This window comes from Centruroides vittatus, unplaced genomic scaffold, assembly GCF_030686945.1.
Source record: "Centruroides vittatus isolate TY-2023 unplaced genomic scaffold, ASM3068694v2 contig_976, whole genome shotgun sequence".
Taxonomy (NCBI): domain Eukaryota; kingdom Metazoa; phylum Arthropoda; class Arachnida; order Scorpiones; family Buthidae; genus Centruroides; species Centruroides vittatus.
In genome coordinates this window covers 1,700,305-1,724,818 of record NW_027122649.1, presented here as the reverse complement: position 1 = coordinate 1,724,818, position 24,514 = coordinate 1,700,305, and the positions used below count along the sequence as shown (strand labels likewise).

Genomic DNA, 24,514 nt, shown 5'->3' with positions numbered 1-24,514 from the left:
TTTTCCATCCCGAATCCGATCGCCTGCGCACGCGACCACTCGCGTGGCCTCGCAACAACTACACAGACATTAAAAAAAAAACAGCCCTTCCATCCTGACTTAGTCATCACCGAAACGATGTCGACCCTTCGGTCAAGTGGTACCGAAGCATAGAGGGGCGCTTCGCGCATTGTCACAATATGATTAAAAATTGCAACCCAGCTTTATGACGATGTCACAATAAATAATTGCTCGTTAATACAATAAACTATTATTTATTATTTTATATCAGCTCTTAAAATTGACAGAGTATAAATATTTTCTTTTCAAAAAATTCATACTCTGTCAATTTTAAGAGCTGATATGAAATACTGTAATAGTTTTATTGTATTTTATTGTAATATAAAACAAATACTGTATTTCTTTTTTTGTTATTAAATCAAGTTATTATGCACACATGAAAAATGCTTTCCCTATGTTATAAAACTTATTTTGGTATTGTTGTATAAAGAAAGTGAATTATTTTTCCATTCAAATTCACTTTTTAACCAGCACTTATGTATGATTTATGATAATGAATTGTTTTTCTGTTGCGTGTTCAATTGACTTATTTTATTTATCACGATTAAAAGCATTGCGACTTTTATACGAATTTTATAAATTATTTAGAAATTAATTTTATTTCAAATTATTAAAAATTGTTTCGTAATTCCAACTCTAGTAAAATCGATAATAATTTACTCCAATTTCTCTTGAGGCGATTTATATTGTTTGTGACTACGTAACATATTGGCAAGTTTCCAATGACATACTTCTACATTTTTGTCAGCTCAAAAATGTGTTATTGCAAGTAAAGGAAATCTTGTTTCGATATTATGTTTAGTATAGGCCTAGCTGACTGGGATAAATCTTTCAGGTTGCTGAAACAGAAATACTCGTAAAATTTTGAATAGATTTGATTTTCTAAGATCTGATTTTTGTTTTTAAAAATTTAATAACGAATTAGGTTAAAAGTATGTTATTACTAGAAGGAAAAAATCAACTTGCAAGTGTTTATATCTGATATTACTATATTATGTAAAGGAAGGTCATTTTTTATTGATCTCGATAACAGCAGCACTTCATATCATCACATTACTTCACTCAAGATGTTGATTTGGACCATATTATTACTTCTTTTCGCGCTAATAATTTTATGGAGATATGTTTTTGAAATAATTAAACTTCGGAGACAATTATCTTCATTTCCTGGGCCTAAGTTGGATAATTTCCTTCTAGGAAATTATAATCTTTTTTCGACAAAAGGAAAGAACATTCCTTTCCATATCCGTAAGTAGGCCATTTCACAATAATTATTTATACGTTTTAAATGTTTTAATATCAATTTATTTAGTTATAAATAATAAGTTTTATCAAATTAAATTGATAACAAATATTTCTTTTAAAATCACAAAATTTATTATTTGCTCATTATAATTATATACTGATAATTTGATGTTATTGAATATTTTTTAAATTATATGTTATAAACAGCTGCATATATATAATTTTATTCGACGAGTAAAGTTTACTCGTATCTTTCGTAATTCAATTGAAATTATCATCAACTTAAATGTCTTTATTTATTTCATAACCGAATAGACGATTAGTTATCATATCAATATAATTTTAGGCTTATATTCTTATCTGATTTTTTTTTTTATCTTGAACAAGGAAAAATAACTTATTGATTCTTTCGTTTAGTTAATTCTTGTAGTGTTTAAAAGTATTTTAATTGTAGATTAATAAAATTTCAAAGAAAATAACTGTTTTATAACATTTACTTAATTATAGTTTTTATTATAAAATGTAATAAAAATAATTTTTTTATTAATTTAATAATCTAATGTTTATCGAATTCAGATTATGAAGTTAGAGTGAAGGAATGGTTATTTTTTTTTTTTGTAAAAATATAACCTTTCTTCTTGCAGTATCTTGATAGAGACAGTTCTATAAATGATTGAGTGAATTAGGAACAGCAAAAAAGGTTTTAAAATGTATGTCAATTCCCTCTCTAATTTAGATAATTGAAAAAAAATTACAAAAAAAAATTCCACTATTGCACTGATGTAATCGTACTATTAAAACGTCTCAGGGCTGTTTCACACTATGACCGACCGGACCGACCAGACAGACTCCAAGTCGTGTTGCCATGGCAACAGCAGTCGGCTGACCGGCTAGTCTTTCCAGTCGGACAGATTTGAAAAGTTAAATATTTGTAGTCGGATCGGAGCAGTCGGTGAGCTACAGCCAATGAGAGCTTCGAAGCTATAACCAATCAGAGTTTAGATTTATCCAATCTACGTCGAAGTTAGAAAATGGCGGACTGTTTAATAAACGAAGTCAGAAAATATCCGTGGCTTTATGATAATCGGCGAGCCGATTATAAAGACAACATTAAACAAAATAATTCTTGGACGGAGATTTCCAAGAAACTAAATGTTGAAGGTACAGTACGTATGTGATTGACTATAAAACATTCCAATAGATATTGTTGCCAAAGATATGGCCTGACGATAAATTGTAGCATATTCAGAACTACAATTTCTGGATACGAATGAAATATGTTTTAAAACAATTCGAAATGCACGATCGCTTTCCATGACGGCCATGTTTTCTGTTTAAATTGAAAAACTTACCATGATTGGCTAGTGTTTTGATCTGTAAACACGCGTTCCGATTGGTCCTTACGAGTCGGCCACCGACATATAATCGTACTCAGTGTGAATGCTTTTACTACTAGTCGGTCCGATTATAGGATCGGTCGGATTGGACAGGTCGGTCAAGTCGGTCATAGTGTGAAACAGCCCTCAGACTTAGAACTACGATTACAGAGACTTAATGGTTGCCAGATTTCACTAATAGTTAGACCATCGTTTAAGTTCATTTTATAATAATTTATTTTAATAATTTCTAAATGTTTAAATAATTTCCTTTTAATAATAATTTTTTTATGAGTATTTTAACATTATTAAGTGAGATCTCACAACCTTCCTCATTACAATGTATGACCACTGATGAATTAGTATAATTATACTTAATAGAGAGGTCGCGGCGCAAGTACAAACGTTACTTGTACACGGTAAGCAGTAGTATACGGTTTACGTTTTAACTCCAAGAAAAAAATCGTTGCAGCGCGCGTTCACAACATCACGTGACTGAGTGAACGTCGCGCATTGACTCACGGGAAATTTGTTGAAAAAATGGGAGATACATTTAACATCGAGGGTTACCAGCAAAGGTAAATAAACAAATTTAACTGTTTAAAAGTATTCATAGGCTGTTTAATAATACTAAATAATTATTTTTAATTAGCGTTGTCTCTCCTACCGTACGATCGGACGATAGGACTACTTCATACTTTTGTCGAGGGAAGTAGTAGAGGGAAGTTATGTAAATTCGAAAGCAGCTCGGAAAATTAATTTTTAGAAAATTTACAAACGTATTACGCTGTTGATGGTAGAAGATGCCGTGGAAGAACAAACCTACCTTAAGATAAACTATTATGAAGGCAAATATATGTAAATTCTATATGCACTCCCCATCACTTGCTAAAAAATTGAATGATTAAATAATTTCTGGATTAGAATCGTCTGTTTCTTTACAATATTATTCGTAAATGCTTAAATAATTATTATTTTAGTAAAATACGTCATAATTTTAACCCCGAACACAAAAAAATGAAGTTTAAACCGATCTTTTACTCGCAATATGATAGACGTAGCGAACGTCATTATCGACCATCTAGAATTGCCAGATGGCGGCGTTCGACGGTCCGCCGTTCACGTTTTGGGCTGAATACGACGGCCGCAACCTCTAATAGCAACCACTTCTTCATGACAGGAAGAGTTCACTAGAGATCCCGTTCAACCCCCCACCCCCATCTGGTTATAATACATTGTGCTGGTTTTTGTCAATTTAAGTTGATTTCACACGATGAAACTTATACACTTTTATAATGGTTTTAGGAACTTTTAATTTCAACTTTTATGAAGAAAAGTTTTTAAATCTAATTTTACTTCTGTTTATCAGTCTTATTTTTAAAATTTGTTTTGTATTAAAAAAAAAATTAAATATTATCACCCTCGTAATTTTTTATCCATCTACAAGTAATAGCAATCTAATCTATATTATTTTATAAAGAATAAATTTTTAAATTTTTTCTTAATTTTATTTATTTAATATTTTTTTATCTGTCTTCCTTAATTTTACCTTATAACAGCATCCTTCTTTAAAGAAGTTTTATTTAGTCAATTGTCCAATTTTTAATTTCAATTTGTAATCAGCTATGTGAGTAAAAATATTATCTGTATTATGTGTGGTGTAACTTATATCTATTGTTTCTTTTGTAAAAAATAAGGACTGAAAAGGGGTCATTTAGACCCGAAGTGCATTTCCTCCATTAATAAAGTCTATATCAATAACTGCCCCTTGTGTGATAAGTTACTGAAAAAAAGTCAAAAGCTTTAGGTTCTTTTTAAAAACTAAACACTAACTTTCTGTTGAAACTGTTGCATTAAGTAAACAATAAATTCGATAAGGATTTTGTCAGATTAGAATTAATTTTTCGTAGCACACATTATTTTCGATTTTTTTCGTACTTAATAAAAAGCGTATAAAGATAAAATTTAACTTATTCGGTTTGTCTGTCCTCCTGGCTGTCCGTCCAGATAACGTAACTCAAATTTCACCCATTTCCGAATTTCCGATCTTGTTGCAAATACTGTATGTATTCCCGGAAGACAGTACGTTTTTTGTTTTAAAAGCTTGCAAACAATTAGCGAACTGCAAGAATCTGATAACTAATGGAGCTAAACCTAGGGCAAACCATGATCTTTTTACAGGCACCTCCGGACAGCACCAATGTATCGATATATACTGATAAAATAGGTTTAAAAAACTGATATTTACCTAACTCCCAATTTCTATCTCCGGGGTAAAAAATATATATATATATAACAAAAACACTTGTTTTTATGAAATTCTTTGAGATAAATATACTTTTCGTGTGATTAATTATAATTTTCATTAAAATTAGATCGAAACATCTCTATATGTTGAGGTAGGGAAAGTAACATTTTTAAATAGTCAATTGACTTTCATTTTTACGAGTAATCACTCGTATTAGTTATTTTATATAAATCTGAAAATTCCTAAATAATGGTAGCAATTATCAGGGATGAAAACAAATAAAGAATGCGTGAAAGCCCAGCAGCAACATTGCTAGCTTTCACTTCTTTAATTCGTACTATAAAACATAGATTTATATAAGGGTTATCGATTGCTTTTTCCAAAAGCATTTTAAAGGCAGCACTATTTAAGTGGCGAGTGATGACGTACCTCATCTTCAGGTCACCGAGCTGACCATGACTTTAAGGTAATGAATAGCTCAATGAATAGTTTTTCTAAACAAATTCTGTGATGACGTCATTACATCTTAAACAATTAACTATCCATAAGTTTCCATTAGGGTTGTTTTTTAACCCGGGAAATCCCGCAAATTTCTTAAAAATTCACTATTTTCTTATTTTGTGTTAAGGTTAAGGAAATTTTGCAAATAGAAAGTATAATTAACTCATAAACTGTCAGAATACATTTGTATTTATTAATTTTAAACCTACTTATTAGTTTTTTTAAATTTTTGCTCGTTATGGCATATCACAAATGGTCAATAATCAATACGTAGCTTAATTGTGGCAGGACTCTGAAAATTCTTTACTTGTCAGAACCTGTAATATCTTGAATAATTGCGCTTATGCTGTCTTAATTTTTAACCATGCCCAATAGCTTCAATAACTGTAACGCCAGGTTATGCCAATTGGGCAAGGATACAAACGAGTACGAAGTCTGCAAGTATGAAGTTTTTCTTCATAAACCTGATTATTAAAGACAACATGAACTGCCGAATTATTGGGCTATAAGCTTGATGTTTCTAATAAAGCAGCCGAGGTTGACAAATCAAGAATACTAGAGAGCAAAAGAAGAACTACAATCTCGAAAACGAACTATAAATCTTCCAGGCTACAGGCGAAAAAACACATAATATCTGTCTTCTCTTAAATGCATTAAATACAATTCCAATCACATCAATTAAATCGGAAAGGGCATTCTCGGTAGCAAAACTTTTCATTACTAAAATAAGAACCAGATTGAGTGATGGGAGTATTGACCATCTTTGCTTTTTAAAATCTTATTATAAAAATTTACAATAATTGTTGCTTCAAACACAACTGAGTGTTACAAATTAAGAAACTTGGCGGTTTTTTCATCTTTTATTCAGTTGATCAACTGAATAAAAGATGAAAAAACCGCCAAGTGTCTTACTTTGTAACACTCAATTGTTTTCGAAGGAACAAAGTACGAAGCACGGTTTCAGATTGTAAAGAAAAAATTTACAATAATATTCTGTATTATGTTTTATTTAAATAACGAAAATTACCTTTGAAGTTAGAAGTTTGATCTAAGTTCTTTTTTTTTTTTTTTTTTTTTTAAATTTTCAACTCAATTTAAAGCATTTTTGTTGTTGTTGTCGTATGCAGTTTCCAGCAAACTTTAATAAATTTTTTCTATTTGTGAAAATTTTTACGTAAGGTAATTTTTAATATATGTCTTACACAGCATTATTAATGTGATTTTGGAAGTTGCAAAACGTATTAAATTACTTTAAAAAATGAAAAATTATTATATCATTTGATTTCAAGATATTTTGTATATCTTAAAAATAATTAATTCTATCCCGGGATTTCTCGGGATCCCGGGAAACAGTTCACTTTTATCCCGGAACCCCGAGACAAGCAAAAAACCGGGGAATGAGAAACCCTAGTTTTCATCAATGACATGAGGAAAAGTTTCAATATTTAACGTTAACATATGAAATTTTTTCAGTATAATAAATTAAATATAATATATTTTTATTTTTACATACATTAAATATATTAAAAATATATAAATATAAAATATATTTTTTAGAATTTCCTATGTCGTTATTATCCTTGGCTACAATTTATCGAGAACATGGATTATGTCGTGTTTGGGTAGCTGTTGATCCTTACGTGCTGATTTTTTCGGCAGAAACTATTGAAGTTAGTCACCTGATATTATTTTATAATTAGAATTATAAATATATGAACTAATGTAAACTTATATATAATTGTATAAATAGAATTTTTAATGTGTTGAATGATTGTAGTGATAATTGAAAAATATAAATTAATTAAGTTGGTTTTTAATGCAATATATAGTACAAATATCATGTATATTGATCGAGTTTTAAGAAGATACGTTCAAAGAATGAAATTTCCTTTTTAGATCCCAAAGTTTTCCCTCTCAATTGATTCCCAACTCAATTAATTCCAAATGTTTGGAGTGAATTGGTTCTCGTATTATATTATATGAAGGAATATACAAAAGACAAAGATGGTCCAGTTATTGCTGTAAAGATGAATAACGAAAATTTAGGAGAATGTAAAGAGAATCTGATAGAGAATACAGTAGCCTCTCCCACATCTGAAGTAATATGGACGGGAATGATCCAAATATTAGAAAAATCTGGATAAGAGAGTGAGAAAATTTTAAAATAAGACTAAGTGTAATAAAATGTTTTTGCTGACTTTGATGCTTATATTTGACAATTATAATTACAATTACTTTTCAAAGTACTGTGTCAAAGTTGCTTGTTTTGTTCTCGTTTCGTGACGAGATGCTACATCACTATATGCCTAATCATTATCACGTCAGCGGTGGTTGATGCATTGTGAGCTTCTTCGAACTTCAATGCGATCTTAATAAGAAAAACTTAAAAAATTTACGCACTGCAGCATGGGAAATTAAGATTCGGAATATAACATTTTGAAAAATTTTCAGTTGTCTTTGATTAGTCCGGATATGGGAAGGACCGATGTAGAAGAGTCTACTGTATTCCATATATTACACTCTGTAATACAAATGAAAGTTTTTCATACGCGTTGTTAATTTTAGTGTAGATAAAGATTGTTTACAGATCAGCGAGAATCCTAGTTTCGAGGCGAAACATTTGATACCATGTTTTAAATTTTATTATTAAAAATAACTTTATAAAATTGAATTAGCTACAATATAAATAATACGATAAATTGAATAAATAATTTATTATTTTTGATAATTTTCTTAATAATTATGTGTCAGATAACTTATAGAATAAAAATCTTTTAGTCCATTTTAAACAGTCACACGTTAATAAGTAAAGGACATGCATATAAACTTTTTCATTGTTGGCTTGGAAAGGGTTTACTAACGAGGTAAGATATTATTCTTTAAATATTGTACTTAATAAACATATACCGTATATTTCCGCAGATAAGATGAGGTATAAATTTTCTTTAAAGTTTTATAGTTTTAGCATATATCTGTCCTATAAGACGACCCCCAAACTATCAACAGCCTATGAATTAACTGAGATCAGCGATCATCATCTGAATAATAATACTGTGTAGCGTATACGGAATTATGTCCTATTCGTAATTTTTTGAATAAACAAATTTTATTTTCTTTCATCAGGCAACACTGCCTTGCGATTTTGCAAACATTCACACTGATTCGGGCATTCGGGTAATAACCTTGACTATTCACAAAAATGTCCTATGGGCTATTCTATTTTGGGGACATAACAAAATAGAATGTTATGTCCACTCTCTACTAGTAAATAATTACTGTTAACGTTAACATATGAAATTTTTCCAGTATAATAAATTAAATATAATATATTTTTATTTTTACATTCATTAAATATTTCTTTATAATGGTTTTAATTTACATAAATTTCAATCTAATTTTGTTTTTGTATCTGTTTTATAAGACGACCCCGGATTTTGGGGGCCTTTTTTATGTTTCAACTATCGTCTTATCTCCGGAAATATGTGGTAAATAATAATCAGTTAATAGATATATTCACAATAAGACGTAATTTGATATTTGTTAATTGTAATTAACAATTCAGATAATATAAAGTAATATATATACATACATATATGTATATACAGTAGGCCTATATTACATTTATAATACAAATTTTTAACAACATAGTACTGGTAATAAGTGGAAAATCAGAAGAAAAATGATTACTCCGACATTTCATTACCGAATTCTCGATCAATTTCTTCCGACATTCGACAAAAATGCAAAGATATTCGTTAAAAACCTTGAAGAGTGTGAAAGTGAGGATTGGATAGATATCATACCATTAGTTACTCTTTGCACTTTGGATGTAATCTGTGGTAAGAAAAATAAAAATAATTATTAAAATTATTGAATTTAGTATAATTGAATTTAAAATTCTTGTTATTACAGAGACGGCGATGGGAGTTGAAATAAAATCACAGAACAAAAACTGCATGGATTATATTCAAGCTCTGAAAGAGTATGTATTATTTTGAAAATGCAATTAAATTATTAAGTTCAATAGAACTAACTTCATTAAACATTGTTTTAAACTTCATGTAATGATTTTTTCGTAACATTTGTAATTGGATTGGATCGTGAGTCGTAAAACACGAATGGAACACACTACTTATCTGTTACTTAAATAATAGTAATAGGAACTATCGAAAACAAGTTGATTGGCATTCGATTAATAAATAAAAATATTTTAAAGTTATTAAGTTTTATACAGTTTTTATTATTATACATTAAAAAATAACTTAGAAAGTAATCCTCCTCTAAATTTTGTTTATAAGTCATTTCAATTCAGAATCTCATAATATATTTTAAGAACAATCTTACGTAACCACCTAATGCTCGACGGCCGAGTGGCCGAGAGGTCAAGTGGGCAACCTACCGCTTTGGGAGACTCGGGATCGAATCCAAACGGATGGAAAGATCCCCAGGAATTTTTCGGAGTGTCGGAGGTGGTCCGTCAGGAGATGTTGGGCCCCGTCCCTCACCACCCGGCCTCCCCATTATAGGCCTGGCCGAACCAATAATCGGTCTTGCTGAAAAGAGGCCCTCTTGTGTCCACAGGGCAGAAAGAGTAAAGAAAATAAACTCACCTAATGCTTGCTGAGAAAAAGTAGAAATATATAAGAACAAAATTACCGACCAACGTCTAAATGCCAGGATGCAAACGCATTGCCCTCGGCATGGAAATACATAAAATAAAAGAAATTAGGGCAGGAAAACTGTTAAGTCTGTTTGTTGTTTAAGTTATGGCAACACAACACTTGGGTGATTTGCCTAGGAGGGCGATGCCATCCGGGAGGTCTTTTTAAGAGTAACTGGCTCCTATTTAGGCCGTTACAGACGTGGAGAAAACGCTGAAAACTCCACGTAGCCAGCCCATCTGAGCGTGGTGCGAATCCACGACCGAACTCTTAAGTCAAATTAGGCTCTGCAATAAATTTTGATTTTATGTTTACTTAGAAGTTTTATCTAATCTTTTTTATTTTTATTTAATATTTCTTAGTTTTATTTTTCTTAATTGTATTTTGTTCATTTTATCTGTTCAAGTTGAAATTTGTAATTTGAATTTTAAGTTTAAATGTAAATATATCTGAATATCTGAATATTCCATTTCTGTAACGTGTAAAGTTTGGCGAGCCCAACGCTGCTTGGAATATCCTATTTGGAACGATTAGGTATGTGTGGTTACCACGTGAGGAATGAGATAGTAGAGTAACATTTAGGGATATACCTCGTACAAGTTTATACCCACGTATATAAAAGATTTACAGATGTATACACTTAGTTACATGGACATTTGAATTGTGACACATTGTTGTGAGTGAGCTAGCGTTCAGCACAATATTCTTGTATCCATTGGGCACGTGGGACTTATTAATAATGCAGAGAACATTTAGATGGTTACGTTAAACAACCTGAACGCAACGAGCAGTAGATTCAGCCAACGTCTTCCTCGATGAAGTTGGATTTTAGATCGTGGTCATGACCATGTCAACTCGCTCACTACTGCTTCACTCAGCCAACCAGCAAGATACTATTTCACACGAGAAGCAGTTTTGTTACTAATGGACAAGATCTTATTTTACACCAAAAATAGAAAGAGGTTCTCCTCTTATACTGACTAAGACAATGTCCTGTTCCACTCTTATAATGTTTGACTAGTTTCCCTTCGAATCCACACGAAAAGATTTCGCCTATCTCCTTTCATTCCCTTATATAGGTGCCCTAACCACTACAAGTGTTGCCAATTCTTGTACAAACGAAAAAAAAAAAAATATATAAATATACCCTTTTCCTTCTTTTAAACAAGAACAACATGAGGTCAAACCAGTACAAATAACAAGAAATAAAATATACACACACAAAAAGAATACAACAATGAATCACATAACGTCAGGGATGACACACGATATTATCGAATTTAAAACCTAAAGATAGCCTATGATATTAGGTTGAAAACGTTTGTTTAACAAACAATTTTTCTCAGCAGCATTAAGTGGTGAAGTAAGATGGTTGTATCTCTGTGCTGAGTGCACTGTTTATGTATATATTTTGATCAGCCTAAATAATGAAATCAAATTGAAGTAGAAAATATAGTTTGTCAGTTGTTTCGATTAAAAAATTAATTATAATTAGAAAAAAACGAATAAAAACATGCACTTTTGAATGTTATATTATGCTAATTACATAACATCAATTGTTCAAAATACCCTCATTGATAAAAAAGTTACGCAACGAAAACTCTGCCTGCAGCTGTTTCAGAAAGACATGGAAATGATTACAGTTGTGATCCAATAGATCCAATTCTAGGCCAGAGGATATTATTATAGTGCCTTAAAATCACTGCTACAAGCCTGTAAAAAGGATCGAAGAGGCTGTGTTCATAATTTGTGTCAGTACTATTTGAAGGCCTTTGAACATCAGGCATTTCTATGTGATGCCGACAAAGTCATATTGACGGACTTGGAGAAAGGATACATCATCGAGTAGATGAATGGTAGATGCCCGTTTTGCCAAATTTTCCACATCTAGATCGATCTGACCTGACTGTGAAGAGGTGTTGGGGACAGTGGATATGTCAAGGCACATGGCCTATATATGACAGGCAAGCTTGAATGTCCCAGACGAACTATCAGAAAAGTTAATCGTCTGATCGTGAAACAAACACAACGACGTCTTTTTTAACCATCCAGAGTCACGTGAAACCTTGCTACAGAATTTCTCTCTTCCCACATCATTAGTAGGCAATTAGCAAAGGCAGTTTTACATGTATGGTGTTCTGCTACTAGTACCCAACATTGTAGGTTTTCTTTGAAGCGGTGCCTTGACAACAGCGTGGACTGGTATGGACATGCAGCATATCATCTTTAGCAATAAACCTCGTTCTGACTGGGAATGGACGACCACCAATTTTGAGTGTAGAGAACCACTGGTGAAGCGCTCACCAGTGGTTCTCTAACCCAGTGGTTCGTTTATTATTGATGGCACACTATCTTCATTGCTGGTGTCTAGTTTGGGGCGCCATTTTCTACTACAGTCGGTCATCATTAGAACAATTCGAAAGATGTACGATGTAATGGGAGAAGGCAATACCATTTTCTTGGTAATCTGTCAGGTTGGGAGGGCTTCTAGGGAGGACCCTTACGGGAAAGTAGTTTCTATTTAGGTATTAGACAGGTGAAGAAACGCCGGAAAACTATGTGGCCAGTCCCGTTGGTGAAGATTGAACCCGCAACCTACATCGTCCGCTGAACAACCAACATAAAATCACTAGAAAGTTTTTCTTTCATGAAAGTATTAAGATTTTAGACGAAGCAAATTTTCCATCAAAACCAAGAAAGATTTATACAAGATTTTCAAAATTAACTGTTAACTTTTTCAATACTCTTGAACGGGATGTTTCACTTTCAATTATCATAAAGACTAAACTTTTTTTAATAACTGTGTGATTTTCAGACACTGTTCCTGCGTACAGAGCTGAGGTGAAATTGTCCAAATAAAAATATCATTATCGTTTTGTAACACTCTGAAATACTATTGTTTTCTTTCTTCATCATAACTAACAAAGGGAAAAATTGGTTGGTGCTAAAGATGGCATATTTTGAGTTGTCAACGTATACGAATACAATATTGCGAAACTCCGAAATAAGGACACTCCAAATAATTGGATGAGTCTGAAGATCTAAGAAAAATTTTAACTACAATACACTTTTACTTTTAGAAGCTATGTGACTTAATAAATTGTATTAAAATATTTCGTTTGAAAGTATCATTAAACAGTGTTAACAAAATGCTTAGAAGTTGACAATATCAGGAAATAATGTGATTTATAAGAAGCAAAAGGCCATCCACATTGTTTAATCGTTGTTGAACTCTTGTATGTCTCTAAAATTAGTTATTTTATAACAATGCAGTATTATGCATTAACTAAGCAATCGCATCGAATTTAGACGGATAAACTCTGGAATGTTATAAACAGAAAACACTCGATAGGACCTAAATCTAATACGCCATAGACATATGATCGAAAATTGAAGCTTGCTGTTAACGAAGATCAGAACCGAAACCGTAATCAAAATCGTAATCGAAACCGAAATCGTGAAGCGAAAAACAATGCTAAACATAATATCCGAATAGTGGATACACTACTCAAATGCTAACTTAATTGGTAGAAGTCAATTTCTGAATTATAAATGTAACGCTAGGCTGTTACCAGAAAAAATCTCAGATCTTTACGTGAGAAATCATAATAGTAAAAATAAGAACATACTATCACTGGAAATCTGAAGCACTATTTGTTCCTTAATTTAATTATATTGATAATAAAATAATTCATCTTAATTACAGGTTTTCTAACATACATTTAGAAAGATCTGTGAAACCGTGGTTATTTAATGATTTTATTTTTAATCTGACATCTAATGCGGCTAAATTAAAAAGAACTTTATCTGTACTTCATGGCTTAACTAAAAAGGTAAATAAATACTTTTGTGTTTTATTTTAAAATATATTTATAATTTTGTTAGATTATTGAAATCACTTATTAGTGTTACATTTTCATTATTTATGCAAATCACATAATATTTATAAGGTAAAAATATTCACATTTTACATAATGCAATGAAGGAGAATTGATATGACCAAATCATTCTGAAATGATTTGCGATTAATTATGAACAGCGATTCCTTGTAATGAAAATTATATTTCAATATGTAAGAATTTATACAACGAGCAATTATTTATTATGACATCGTCACGATGCCGGGCTGCAATTTTTAATACTTTTTTAAATTTAGAATATATGCTTTCCACCTGAAATTTTTCAATTGAAATAACGTAACTTCCTAACTTTTGATTTTGACCAGAAATTCGTATATAGTTAATCGGGGCTCCTGTCCCAAATGTTTCCATATCTGGTCACGGCTTTAATCTCTCTAACTCTGTTCTCAATATTAGAGACAGACAGACAGCAGACACACGGACGGACAGAACACAGTGGGAATTCGTAGGTCTACAATTTTTTCAAATTGCATTTCAATAATCTGCATTTATTTATTTTTAATAAGATTTTTAATATAGCCTATATCAGGGATGGCGAATTTTTTAAGCCCGCGTGCTATACTTAGCTTTAAGGATGTTTATATGTGTCAAAGATTTAGACTCCAAATAACGATATTTAAAGAAATTAAACGAATATACTTTAATTAGAATAAACGTAAAAAAGCTGATTAAGAAAAGGATGATCAGACGGATGATCAGGTAAACCAAAAGGATAATTGAAAAAGAGAGATGATAAGTCAAAATCTTATAATAGGTTATGTACCAGATGATTTCTCCTTTCGTGCCACTTTGGACACACGTGCCATGGAATCGCCACCTCTGCTATATATGAAAGAATTATAATGAAAAATATAAAATTTCTAACTAAAATCGTTTGCAAATCAAAATAATATTGTAAAGTAATTTAGATCAAATAATTTTACATAGACTTCAAGACAATTTAATCTAAATATTTAAACGCAATTGTGGTAATATACACAATTACAATCAATATGTTTTTCATCAAAAATGTTTTATTTTATTAGTCCATAAGTATAACACTAAAATGTATATATTGCTTATAATGAATGCTAGGAACGAATACAAATGGAAGTTTGTACAAATTAGAAATAAAAAATTTCATATGGATACAAAATGTTACTACATTTGTTTAATTCGATGTTATACTCATTATTTAACTAAAATAAACTTGGAAATTCTTGTATAAACAATCGATAGGAAATGTACTAAGATAATGAATTTCAAATTGAATTGTTTCTTATCCAAGGAAAATTGAGATTTCTTTATATTTGTATTTTTTAAAATTTACTTTAATTTGTACGCAGCGAAAAATGTTCTTATATATGGTCCATTCTTATATAGGATATTCCAAAACACCGTGTGTAGTGTTACACTTCAATGATACATATAAAACTACTTTATTTTATATACAGATTCCGTTAGTGACCCGGGAAAGTACATTACATTTTTTGACTTGCACAATTTCAGTCAACAACCGATGTTAGAAGAAAGTACATTATTTATTACGGCACATTTATCATAATGAAAAGGGCTTTTTATAATAGCTGTTATTGACTTTATTTCTTTGAGTCAAAGCATGCAATTTACTTTCTGTTCGATTGTCCTTATTTGGAGTTTCTAATGAGTTCTGTAAATAAAATTTGTTTTCCATTTTAAAAAATTATTACGTAAAATACTTCAGAATGTAGATTATCAAATATTATTTACTGCGTAGTTATAACAGTGTATTTTTAGTGATTAAAGTGTAGAGGCACACGAACTTTTAAAATGTGAACTTTTAAAAACACTGTTATAGAAAAGTTCTGTTTTCTCGTGTAAATTAAATTTCATCTAAGTAAATTACACGTTTTAATTATTGAAACAAATTTATGTTAATATTAAAATTGTGATAATTTTTATTTAAAGATCTTAAAACAAAGAAAGGAAGAATTGAAAATGTCAGTCGATAATTTGACAGATTCCTCTATTGGAGAAAAGAAAAAAGAACCTCTTCTTGATACTTTGATTAAGCATCAATTTCAAAATAAAGATTTTACCGACCAAGACATTTGTGAAGAAGTTGACACTTTCGTATTTGAAGTAAGATTTATTCGTTTTTTTAAAGTAAAGAATGTGTTTTCTTCGTAAAATTATTAAATTGGTATTGCAAAGCAAAGTTAAGTTTAGTTATTTTTAAATTTAAAAATATTTTCGGGCATTAGAATATAATTGAGATAACAGTTGCTACGAAATAATTTAAATATATATTTAAAATATCAATGTGAAATACGTTCTTATTTACTATCAATATTTCTTAAACGTATTCAATGTAAATAGAATTTTTTGCTTTTAATAAGAATAAATATTTTAAAAAAATTATATGTAATAATATAAGGTTTAAAATATAAAGTAACCTAAAAGGCAATTAACTAAGATACCGGTATATAGGCCTATTAAGATTATTAAGAACAGTTAAAATCCGTGTTAAGCGGCTACGGATTTTCGATTCATTCCCTTCGTTTCATTTCATTCAGTTTCTTCGTTGCAACTTTTGAATAACGTTATGTACTGTACCATACCTAAGATCCATAAGGGACAGAGTGGACATATCCTCCCAATAGTTTTGTCCCAGCAAATTGTATTCCTCGCAAAAGATTTTTATTTTATACCATTTTACAATAATTGAAAGTAGAAACGAGACTGTACACCTTATTTTGTATATCCATTAATCAATTTCGAACCCGACAATGAAATTTTTCTTATTTATACGGTGGATCCCGTTGACTAAAGGCAATTTGTTTTGCGTTTAGCTTTAGTACAACAAACCAAATTGTTTTCAGATGTATTTGTAAAATTTTTAAAGCAAGCAATCGAAACGAAAACGATGCTTTAAGAAAGAGGTCGCCAAAGTGGTGGTCCGCGAGAAAATTTCGCTGGAACGCAGAAAAATGTGGAATATACTTACTCATTACGTTACGTTATGTTTTAAGATGCATTGAAACATAATTTAATTCATAACAATACGTGAAAAGTTATAAAAACTTTCGTCGCATACTGTACACGCTGGCCATTGGATGAGCGGTCTTCCATCTCTGTCGCGTAGAATAACGCCACGGTAAATAAGTCGTACTGCTGTAGCTGCATTGTTTTAGCTATATGTTTTGTCTCGTCTCGTTTCGCACTCTTCTAACTTTCACTCTCCTGTATGTCGCATATGTATATCAGTTGAAGCATTTAAAGGTGGGCTTACGGACGTATTGAGTTCAATATAAAATATATTCAATATATTAGTTGGGTTATTAAGGAAGTTTTTGTGTATTTTCTTTTGTATATTGGTGTTTTTTTAAAACAGGTATGATCTTAAATCTTAACCATGTGCATATTTTCTTTTATTTGATATTTATTGGGATAAAATTAGTTTGACTTTTCTAAATTTTTTCGCTTTTTATTTTAGATTCAAATAAATTAAATCCATAATGAGTGAAAAAAGCAAAAGAATATTCTGCATTTCTTTAGTAATTCAAAAAGTATTGAGAACGATAATAATAACATTAATAGTACTTCACCTAACCGTAAACTGATTAATAAATCAGACTCTCCACAGTCTTCATCAGGCACCATTAGGCAAACGTTGGAACGGGAGGTGGAGAGAAGAAAAAAACGCAAAGTATCAAGAAAATATCATTCCTACTACTTAAAATTTGGATTCATTGAAGAACCTGACAGTGAGCTGGATCCACGGCCTCTCTGTGTTGTATGTTCTGAAAGCTTATCTAACGATGCATTAAAACCTTCCAAATTTGAAAGACACTTGAATTCAAAACACCCCGATTTAGCAAAAAAACCGCTAGAATATTTTAAAAGAATGCATGAAAATATGCAAAAGCCTGTTACTGTTTTAAGAAAAATGACCATGGAAGATAAATCATTACTAAAGGCTTCCTATCTCATGGCAAATCAGATCGCGAAATGCAAAAAGCCGTACACGATTGGAGAAGAATTAATTAAGCCTTGCATGTTAAAAGCCTGTTAACAGATTTTGGGAATGCAGGCTGTTCAAAAATTGAAAGTAATTCCTATGTCTGCTAATACTATCAAGCGCAGAATCGAAGATATGGCCGAAGACATTGAAAATCAGATAATAAAAATGGTGAAAAATTCATGAATTTATTCAATACAACTAGACGAATCTACGGACATTACAAACAAAGCACTCCTTCTTTGTTTTGTGAGGTTTGAGTATGAAGGAGAGTTATATGAAGAACTACTTTGTTCGCTTAATTTGCCGGGTAGAACAACCAGCTCTGAGATTTTTGAAGTTCTTAATAGTTATTTCCGGGAACATGAAATTACTGGAAAAAATGTATTGAGATATGCACAGATGGTGCCGCAAATATGACTGGACATCTTTCAGGAATTGTTGCAAAGGTGAAGAAGGTTGGTCACCCAGACATTTTATCTATACACTGCATTATACATCGAGAACAATTTGCAGCGAAAAAAATGTCCCCAGAACTACACAAAGTATTATCAAATGTCATTGAAATTATAAAGGAAATTCGACACAAAGCACTCAATTCTCGAATATTTGAGGCACTTTGTGTAGAAATGGGTTCCGAGTATACTCATCTTCTTCGTCATGCTGAGGTGAGATGGCTGTCGAGGGGCAAAATACTGACCGGACTATTCGCCTTGCGGGAAGAAGTCAAATTATTTTTCCAGGAACAAAATAATCCGAAATTGTAAAAATTCTTGTCCAACAATGAATGGCTAGCAAAGCTTGCATACCTGGCAGATATTTTTTCCCTGTTAAATGAACTAAACATATCCTTGCAAGGACAACTTAAGTACGTGTTCACACTACGAAGTAAAATGGATGCGCTTCAAAAGAAAATATTACTGTGGCAAATGGGATTGGTTGAAGACGATCTGCAAATGTTTTCTAATTTTGATGAATACCTGCAGGAGAATGATGTTAACCAGCAAGTAGTAACCCTAGTTAAAAAGCACTTGGAATCACTTACAGAATCTTTTGCTCGTTATTACCCAAAGAACGAAGATCCCAGACATGGTAATATGTGGATAATAGATCCGTTTGCAGCGAAAATTCAGGATAATAATTTAAGCATGCATCTAAAAGAAAGCCTCATCGACCTATCGTCCGACGAAACTCTCAAATTTAAATTTCATTCATCCTTATCAAGATCTCAGTTTTGGCTTTCCATAAAAAGTGAATACCCTTTTCTTAGTAAACAGGCGATGAAAATTCTGATTCAATTCTCCACAACTTATTTATGTGAAAAGGCTTTTTCATCTGTCACAGCCATCAAAACACGGTACCGATCTCAGCTTGAAATAAATGCAGTTCTCCATCTTGCAGTAACAACATTGGATCCAAATATCCATAATCTTATTTCAAGTAAGTAGGAACATCCATCACACTAGGAATGTATAATGCTAAAAGTTTGATATACTTAAACCATTTCTTAATTGTTTTTTTTTTACAGTTTTTGTTTATTTTATTTATTTTATTATGGTTTATTAATAAAGCTTTCATAATTTGGTTACAATTAATAGTTTCATTTTATTAACTAGGTACATTTTATGTGTTCTTAGATCACAATTTTTTTATAAATGTATTTAACACTTAAAAAATCCTATTAGTGGTCCGCGGGATTTAAATTATGAATTTACTGGTCCGTGAGGTCAAAACGTTTGGCGACCTCTGCTTTAAGATACACTTTAAGAACCCAATGTGTGTAAAATGAACATTTCAACATTCAAAATATTAAAAATAATATGCAATAGTTTTAAAATGATCTCTTAGTAAAGATCAAATACTATATTATATATTTATTTATTCTTTGACTTTTGCTGTATAAATGTAAATTTTTTTTAAATTTTCGAATGTGAAATTTTGCATTTGTTAGTCATAGCTGTTAATTGCCAAGTTTTTATTTTTGAAATCAATATGTTAACTAACATAAAAAGCGACAATGTTAGTTTGTTTGCTAGAGGTAATCTCAGAATACATCTTATGTTATCAGATACTTAGAACTACTCGTATAAAGGACAAATTTACTCCTCTTAGATGAAACTAATCTTTTGGAAGAAGGCCTATAATACAGTATTTTTGTATGTTCCCTGTTTTAGTATTAATCCCAGTGCACTACAGTCATTTCTAGTTATTAATGTTTTACATTACTAACTTTGATAATATAACATAGTAGTAAAAATTTTGCATTATTAGGTATAAGCTATATTATTAAAAACAACTAATAAGCATTATAAAATACAAAAAAATTCTGTTGTAAATCTTTACATTTTAAAGCAAATTATATGTAAAAATTATATTTAAATAAATAAATAAATAAATTTCATTAAAATAAAAAAATTTAAGCTTTAAATTGAAAATTTGAAACCTTGCATTTAATTATTATTACAGTTATAAGCATTTGATGTTTTATAAACTTTATTGCATTGTTGTGTTAGATTAGCTTTTATTATTTATATTAATTTTTTAAAAGAATTCAAAAAGAGCAAAATTGTATGAATTTATTTTCATAATTAGTTATAATTAGGGTTATGTTTATTGTCTAGGGTCACGATACAACTTCAATGGGCATATGTTGGACACTTTATCATCTAGGACTCCATCAAGATATTCAAGAAAAAGTGTATGAAGAACTCCAAGGAATATTTGGAGACGATAAAGATAAAACATTAACTGCAGAAGACATTAGAGAAATGAAATATTTGGAATGTGTCATAAAGGTTTGTGTTAATCATATTTAGTAAATATACGGTATTAGTCATAAGCAACCTGTGACCCTCGAGGTCGTAATTTGATGTCCTGGGACTTTGTCAAAGTAGTTTTAGTTCTTTGTTTTATCTCTCCTGCCATTATGCATCCACAGTTAAGCAGATACAAGAAATTTTTGTTAATTCGAACTCTATTCTGGTCAAGATGGCTTTGCTTTTACAATAACACATTTTCGGGTGTTACTTTACATATGAATTATCCCTTTTTTTCTCTTATTTCATAAAATACGGTCGGGTTTCGGGATTGAAAAATTAGGTTACAAGTAGCTGATTGAGATATTTGTAGGGCTCTAGGCTACTCCTTTTGTGCCACTTTAGAAATAATTTAGACTACATTTCCAGGAATTTTTCTTTACTTTCTATCTGGAGACCTGTGATGTTCTCTCTGGACCCGTGCCGTTTACCTTCAGTTTATTTATATTATTATTATTAATTTAATTTAATTTAATTTATAAATTAATTCACGAAAATAGCGTTCTGTATATGTAGACGTATTCCATTACGTTAATAAATTATATCAATTAAATGATGGCTTGTACAGAAATATGTAAATCTCGGTTAATTCGAAATCGCGAATATTTCGTCCTGTGAATATCGAACTAACGAGTATTTTCTGTATTCATTACGACGTGACTAGAAGAAATATGAGAATAAACTATCTATTACTAATTAGCATATAATATTTTAGTAGCTAATGGACTGGAAGTTATCATATACATTGGGATTCAGCAGGCTTAAAAACCTGCAACTACGTAAGAATACATGGGACTCTCCGAAGTCTACGAAGTTTATTTGCGGCCCGCATCCAGATAAGGTTGCTCGTCACTGCTGCATATCCTAATATTAGTCGCAAATTCCGTTGATTATCTTTGATAAAGGTCTATTGTGTTGAAGTTGAAAAAAGTTTAAATTTGTGACATTCTTCATTTATTTAATCGTAACAGGTTCTAAGTTATTGTCTTCTTTTCACGTATTTCAAAAGAACATATTTCTCCATGATCTATTTATTCCACGTTTTTTCTGCTATTTATTAGAAGGTAGTAAAATGCATTATAATTAAATAATGATATGTAATTTAAATATTATTGTAATAATAAACTATATATTATGACATATATTCATGTATCATTTATTTCTGATAGGAATCACAACGAATTTCTCCCTCCGTACCAGTAATTACACGTTTGTGTACAGAAGATTTCAAAATCAGTAGGTTTCACTCAATTAAGAATATAATAATTAATTTAATGTTTTAAAAATATATTAATTAAACTTACAATTTATAGAGAACTATACCATTCCTCGAGGAACAACTCTTAGTTTATTTATTTATGCATTACATCGCGATCCGAAAGTATTTCCCAATCCAGAAGTGTTTGACCCGGACAGATTTCTCCCAGAAAATTGCATCGGAAGACATCCATATTCATTTATCCCCTTTTCTGCTGGTTCTCGCAACTGTATTGGTAAGTTGTATGAGCATAAATGAAAGATTTCATTGTGTTTACGCTATTATATTATCATTGTGGTTACGCTATATTTTAAATTTTATTTTAAATCATAAACATTTTAATTTTTAGGTCAAAAATATGCTATGATGGAACTAAAGACAATTGTCAGCAGAGTTATTATGAATTTTGAGGTCGAATCAATAGATCCTCCAGAAGATATACTTTGCAGTTTCTTGCTGGTTCTTAGACCTGAAGGACAATTAAAATTGAGATTGAGAAGAAGAAAATAATACATAAAATTATTTCTAAATGAGAAATCGCTTTAATAATGCATATTTTATGTCTTAAATTTTATTTTATTATTTTTCTTGTATGGTTTAAAATTTAAAAATAATTTTATTCACGCATATTTTTAAGGGAAAATTTTTTTAGCTTATATATTTTATTAAAACAATAGCTTAAGAATACCATTAAATGGGAAGGGCTTATCACATCAGGACGAGACGGAGAAAAAGGCACTGGACTATCAGATATAAGATATAAATTTTATTGATATGGGAATGTTGTTAAATAATAAGTTATAACGTAGATTTGGTTACTAGAAGCGTACTTAATTTAATTTACATATATTTTAGTATAGAAGTATTTTAATAATCATCAATTTAATAAAGAATTATAAATTGGTACATGTTGATTTGTATATTTTTACTAAGAATATAATTCATTATTTTAAAAAGATGTTTATATTGTTTAATATGATAAATAAATAAAATTAAATTAAATATGACGTTAAATAAAATTTTAATATAATATTTAAAAAGTTCAGCAACGAGTTGTTTAACTATCCCGGCAACATTTAAAATTTTCATGGCGCCATCTCTTATGATATTTAGAAAACATTTTATCTTTTTAATTACTATGAAATGGAAAAAGAGTTTAATTTTGCGGGTAGGGATGAGTTTTTTTTTAAAAAAAATGTAAATGCTAATAGCGAGTTTACTCGTTATTAAGTCTGAGCCTACTGGAGATGTACACGATCCCCTTTATCTCCCCATCCCCTCGATCTTTAATCACCAAAATTTAATAGCATAAATTTCCCTAATAAACAACCTCCCCGCAAATTTTCAGAAATTTTCGACAAAAAGCACAGGAGTTAAGCTTCAAAGAAGGTGAAGGAAATTCACCCTCTGAAGCTTGAAAGTAAAAATTCGCTTATAAGAAGTATTACATACGTGCCATATCCTACAAACGAAAGTCATGTTCTCTTAATTTTAGGTGGACATGCTAGTCACAAACAGCAGTAATAGAGTATGCTTGTAAGAATCACACATGCAGAAGCTACAATCTCTACACAGGACATTTTTTAAGCCGTTTTAAATTTACGTTTGCTTCAGTAAGTGCAGTATGGATGAATCGAAATCCTGTGGCCAGGATTACTTATTATGACATTGCTGCACTTGTCCTTCGTTAAAGCAGGTAAGCTCGAAATAGCGAAAAAGTATTTAAATGCACAAAAATTTATCCCTTTAATTGTGACGTTTCCAGAGATTTAGAGTTTTTACACGCTTTGATGGCCGATATTGAGGATAGACCAGAATTAATGAAAAACAATGCCATCACCATTCAGAAAATGCTTATCAGTAATAACCACCACCATCACATCACCCTTAACTGGGTCCGTGGAAACTCTGGGGTGGAGGGGATAGAGGCAGCTGACGCTCTCTCCAAAAGAGCTGCGGTCTCGTCCCTTCCTTGTTCTTACAGTAAGATATCGCCTTCCACTATCCAAAAATAGATCTATAACTAACTTTTGCAAACTTGGCAAGAAGACTGGAACAACTGCACTACAGGCCGTCCCACTCATGGCTTCATTCCAGACATTTCTGCCAGGCTTAGTTGCAGGCTATCTTGTTCCCAACTTTGCCTTGATTCAAGTTCTCACTGGCCACGGGAACTTCAATGCTTACCTCCACCGGTTTCGGCTACGGGACAGCGAGACCTGGGGCCCTATTCTGGTCATCGTCTTTCGTCTTTCACAAGCTGGTCGCTGATTGGCTAATCATTTGTTTACGTCTTGAGAGATCATCGCGTCTCTCTAAACGCGATTCTAGACAACTTTTTCTCTCTTAGCTTCTCTCGTTTATCAGAGACGAACGGATAGTTGTCTTTCGATCAGTCTTTCGTCTTTCGCCTCGATTTCGTTATATCCAATATGGACGACTCGATGTTA

The 24,514-nt window shown here is 31.1% G+C and overlaps 1 protein-coding gene across 2 annotated transcripts; it reads left to right on the top strand.

The window, feature by feature from the left end:
- Nucleotides 1-839: 839 nt before the first annotated feature.
- LOC136985743 (cytochrome P450 4C1-like) lies at nt 840-22,696 on the top strand. 2 transcript variants are annotated; one of them, XM_067283090.1, is made up of 11 exons: nt 840-1,308; nt 6,988-7,100; nt 8,209-8,294; nt 9,079-9,269; nt 9,343-9,412; nt 13,798-13,924; nt 15,938-16,111; nt 20,612-20,785; nt 21,976-22,042; nt 22,120-22,299; nt 22,414-22,696. In XM_067283090.1, the coding sequence occupies exons 1-11, from the start codon at nt 1,128-1,130 to the stop codon at nt 22,572-22,574; spliced, it is 1,524 nt and encodes a 507-aa protein (XP_067139191.1). In that variant the 5' UTR covers nt 840-1,127; the 3' UTR covers nt 22,575-22,696. The 2 variants fall into 2 exon arrangements, with proteins under 2 accessions (XP_067139191.1, XP_067139192.1); XM_067283091.1 differs by lacking the exons at nt 840-1,308; nt 8,209-8,294 and having other exon boundaries at nt 7,008-7,100.
- The last annotated feature ends 1,818 nt before the right edge of the window (nt 22,697-24,514 follow it).